This window comes from Nanorana parkeri, unplaced genomic scaffold, assembly GCF_000935625.1.
Source record: "Nanorana parkeri isolate BGI_ZX_2015 unplaced genomic scaffold, ASM93562v1 scaffold2899, whole genome shotgun sequence".
NCBI lineage: Eukaryota > Metazoa > Chordata > Amphibia > Anura > Dicroglossidae > Nanorana > Nanorana parkeri.
The window spans coordinates 43008-47050 of record NW_017309167.1 but is presented as its reverse complement, the minus strand read 5'-3'; the positions used below and the strand labels follow the sequence as shown (position 1 = coordinate 47050).

The 4043-nt window shown below is 50.7% G+C and overlaps 1 protein-coding gene across 1 annotated transcript in view; it reads right to left on the bottom strand.

Annotated features, from left to right (window-relative positions):
• Nucleotides 1-3917: 3917 nt before the first annotated feature.
• LOC108802496 (E3 ubiquitin-protein ligase TRIM39-like) overlaps nt 3918-4043 on the bottom strand; it is a 2999-nt gene continuing 2873 nt past the window's right edge. The window contains 1 exon segment of the mRNA XM_018574360.1: nt 3918-4000. Within this exon segment, the coding sequence (XP_018429862.1) occupies nt 3918-4000 (83 nt within the window).

Below are 4043 nucleotides of genomic sequence, written 5' to 3'. Positions count from 1 at the left end.
TTATTTTCTTTTTTTTTTTATAATTTGTTTCTTATTATTTTTTACTTTTTAATCACCTTTTTATTTTTTTATTTCATTATTTTTTTATCAATTTTTTTTCCCACCTAACTTTATTGCTATCACACAGGAGATAACAATCCCCCTGTGTGATAGTAATTGGAGGGGACAGGTTCTCTTTATTGACTCCTGTCACCTCCAATACAGGAGTTCTAGCACAGCACTGTGCTGGAACCCCTGTGACAGGGGAGAGGGGAAGAGCGCAGCACAGCACAGCTCTCCCCTCTCACTGTGTACACGGAGCGGCAGGGTTACTTTTAACCCCGCCGCTCTGCTCCCCGCAGTGAGGAGAGACTCGGCGCCGGAGGAGGACGGAACCAGAGGAGAGAGGTAGGTGGAGGGGGATGGACAGAGGGACCGGCTGCAGACTTTTTACAAGTGATCTTGGCGACAATGCCGAGATCACTTGTAAACGTACAATCGGCTTCCTCACACTACATTCAGTAATGCCTGTGCAAAGCAGGACTAAATGTAGAAAACAACTACCCGCCCTGCACTGCATGTCCCTGGCAGGGGTGTATCTACCGCAAGGCAAACTAGGCATTTGCCTAGGGCGGAACTTTCCTGGGGGGGGGGCAGCATAAAATGCCACCCTAAACCAATGAGGCGGACAGGGCCAGACTTGCCTTTGGGCATACTGGGCCCACTTGCCCAGTGAGCCGAGGCTGGGGGCAGCACAGAATCAGGCAGCAGCGGCTGCCTAATGAGGCAAACTAGGCGGCCACAAGGCCCAAAGAGCTGCCCGGTGGAGGGCCCAGTGAGTTGTGGTCCGGCTGGCTTTGTACAGGAGGTGGAGGAGAAGCAGCGGGTGGCTCGGGGATGGCCATAGCATGTGATCTGATGGCGGGATGTCCCAGAAGCAGGCTGGGGACTGCAATGTATTCTTTAGATTGAGGGGGGTGCCCAAGCTTAGTCTTGCCTAGGGGAGCACAAAACCAAAATACACCGCTGGTCCCGGGCATCAGGAGATAGGAATTCCACACCCCTGCTGCTCTATCAGACACAAAGTTTTGTCTGGAGTTGTTCTTTAGTCAGACTCGGGACACGTGATTTCCATACAACGTCTCTATGATTCCTGTACACGGAAACTAGTTATGACCGGTTTGTCCGGCTCTGACGCGTTGTGTTTGTTGCCTCGACATCAAAGTTCTTTATCTCCTCTGCGGGATCCGAAGAAGCTTCATTGTCAGGAACTCACCACAAAAATATGTAACATAAAGGTGACATGAAGACACCCCCTCCCCCGTGTTTTCTGCTGATCTGCAGGGAATGGTGTGTCCCCCTTCATCTGTGTATTTTATTCTTCATCTGTATTGTGCAAAACGTGACCCGTGTTGTGGGGTTTGGTGGACGCGCGGTGTCACAGCCAACTAACAGACAGGACGGATGCTAGGACGGTGTAACCTCGGACAGATGGTGAGAGGAAATGGACAAGGCGATTAGAGGATACATCCTCCAGGTCCTCAGACAGGTAGACAAATCATTGACTGGCAATAACAGGGGTAACAGACCAATCATCAGACTGATCACATAGTCCAGACACCGACATGAATGACCCAAGCCGCGAACAGATATCTTCCAAAACAGTTAGTTATCGCTGTTCGGATTTCATTCTGAGAATAATAAACTTCAGCATAATGTGTTCAGTCCTCCGAGACTCAGAGATACAAATTGTAAGAGAAGTGTTCCTTTGTATGTGATAGAAATGGTGGTCGGGTTCCTCCATCTAGTGTCCATCTGCTCTTACTACATGCTGAAGGAATACGGGTCTCTGTGGTGGTATATAGGATAATAGAATGATCACTGACCTCATATATAATGTACAATGACTGCTGCATTGTAAACCATTGTTGTCTCACAGTATAGAATATCGTGTATCGCTTACCCCCGAAGGAGCCGCTGGATATGAACTATGGCTGTCCTACCTACTTTGCCAGCCACCGGCCCCTTTCTCAGCTCCAGCAACACTGACACTCCAGATTAGAAATGGGCTCGGGTCGTGGGGTCTTTTTAGCATTGATTGCATATTAGCAACTAAGAGAGAGGGTTGGGGGGTTACCGGATACCCGAGTAATCAAAAATAGAGGACTGTGTCTTCTCCCTTAGCAACGGCTTGTAACAGTAGCCCAATGGTCCTGTAAGAGCGACCAGTGTTAGGTAATAGCACAGAGAACAGCCAGGAACAGTCCAGGACTTAGAGAGAGAACTGTCACAGGACTTGTAGGGCACCAACTGGCCTCTCTTCTGTATAGTACCTGGGAATAGGGTGAGGGATCTCTTACAGGGTCCAGACAGCACCTCTCACCAGCTCCTCTGCGACACTCCTCCATAATCAGATTCCACCTCCAGCCTGGCTTCCATCAGGTTTAATTTCCAGCAGAATTTAGGGTATCTGGACCCCCAGCATCTGCCACATACTGAGGCCTAGGCCAGGCATCCTGTAGCACACAGACCTCCTCCCAGGGAGGGCCCCGGGGGAGAGAGTTCTGGAAGGTGTCCCCAAACATGAATCAATTTCCCCCAGCCATACCTCAGAGTCACCCTGCTCAGGGATTGGTCAGAGTCAGGTACATAGTCACAGTCTGATAATGGATCCTCTCCCACTGAATGTTGAGGCCCCAACCCATCATCAGGGGGAAGCAATCAATCCACCAGACTCAGGGAATCCAGCAGAACTCAGAGCGATCAGCATCCAGATTGACTACAGTCCAGATATAACACTGAATGTAGTAGCGACATAGCAGAGGGCGCTACACTAGTGTCACTTGATGTGCGGCAAAAACACTCTTCATGGATACATTGTAAAATCCGGATATCTAGTAACGTTGCTACGGAGCTATTAGATGAATGGACTAGAATTACTCTATGAAAGCTTGAGAACGGACATGCACTCGAAATGCGTTGTAAAGTAACAGAACCTGCAAGTAGACGTCTGATGGATTCCCAGCCCAACAGACTCAGGGAAGCCTCTGCTCCCATTACACAGCACCACACTGTTCCCTACTCCCTATGGCACTGACCTCCCAGAGCCTGCACTGACCACCCGGAGCCTGCACTGATCACTCGAAGCCAGCACTGACCACCAGAGAGCCCCACTGACCACCAGAGAGCCGCACTGGCCCCCTGAGAGCTGCAGTGGCCCCCTGAGAGCTCGCACAGGCCACCTGAGAGCTGCACTGACCACCTAGAGCCCACACTGACCACCCAGAGCCCACACTGACCACCCAGAGCCTGACCTGACCACCCAAAGCCCGCACTGACTACCAAGAGCCCATACTGACCACCTGAGAGCCCCACTGACCACCTGAGAGCCCCACTGACCACCAGAGAACCCCACTGGCCACCTGAGAGCCACATTGAGCACCAAAGAGCCCGCACTGACCACCAGAGAGCTAGCACTGGCCCCCTTACTGCCCACACTGGCCACCTTAAAGCATGAAGAGCCTCCTGGGAGCCTGCACAGCCTTCCTGAGACACTGGAGGCATCAGGCCATGAACTTGGAGCAACACAGAGTATGTAGCGTCATAGGATTATGCATTGCTGTATAAAGCTTTGCTGGGATTTGTAGTCCTCTATAGCCAGTGCCATTCTGTATTGTTTTTTAATGTATTGCTGGGATTTGTAGTCTCTCTACAACTTGAAGTCAGTGGCAAATCTACCAGGCTGATAGCTTCAGCCAGACCCTGGCACTCCACCACTGACTCCAAGCTGTAGAGAGACTACAAATCACAGCTCGGACAGGAGGAAGAGGTCTCTGGTGACCATCGAAATTTCCATCAAAAAAGCCACCAAAATCCTCAGCACCGGACCCGCGATGCTCTTAATCCGGCCCTGCTCCTGGTCTCTGCTGTGCTTCCATTTACACATTCATCAGCTGCCGCTGTATATCTGTCTGGCTGAACCCTTCACAATAACCATTCCCAGAGATGTCCCCCAGGATACCTGTATAGTGGGAGGTGGACATGATGAGATATACCTCACCAAT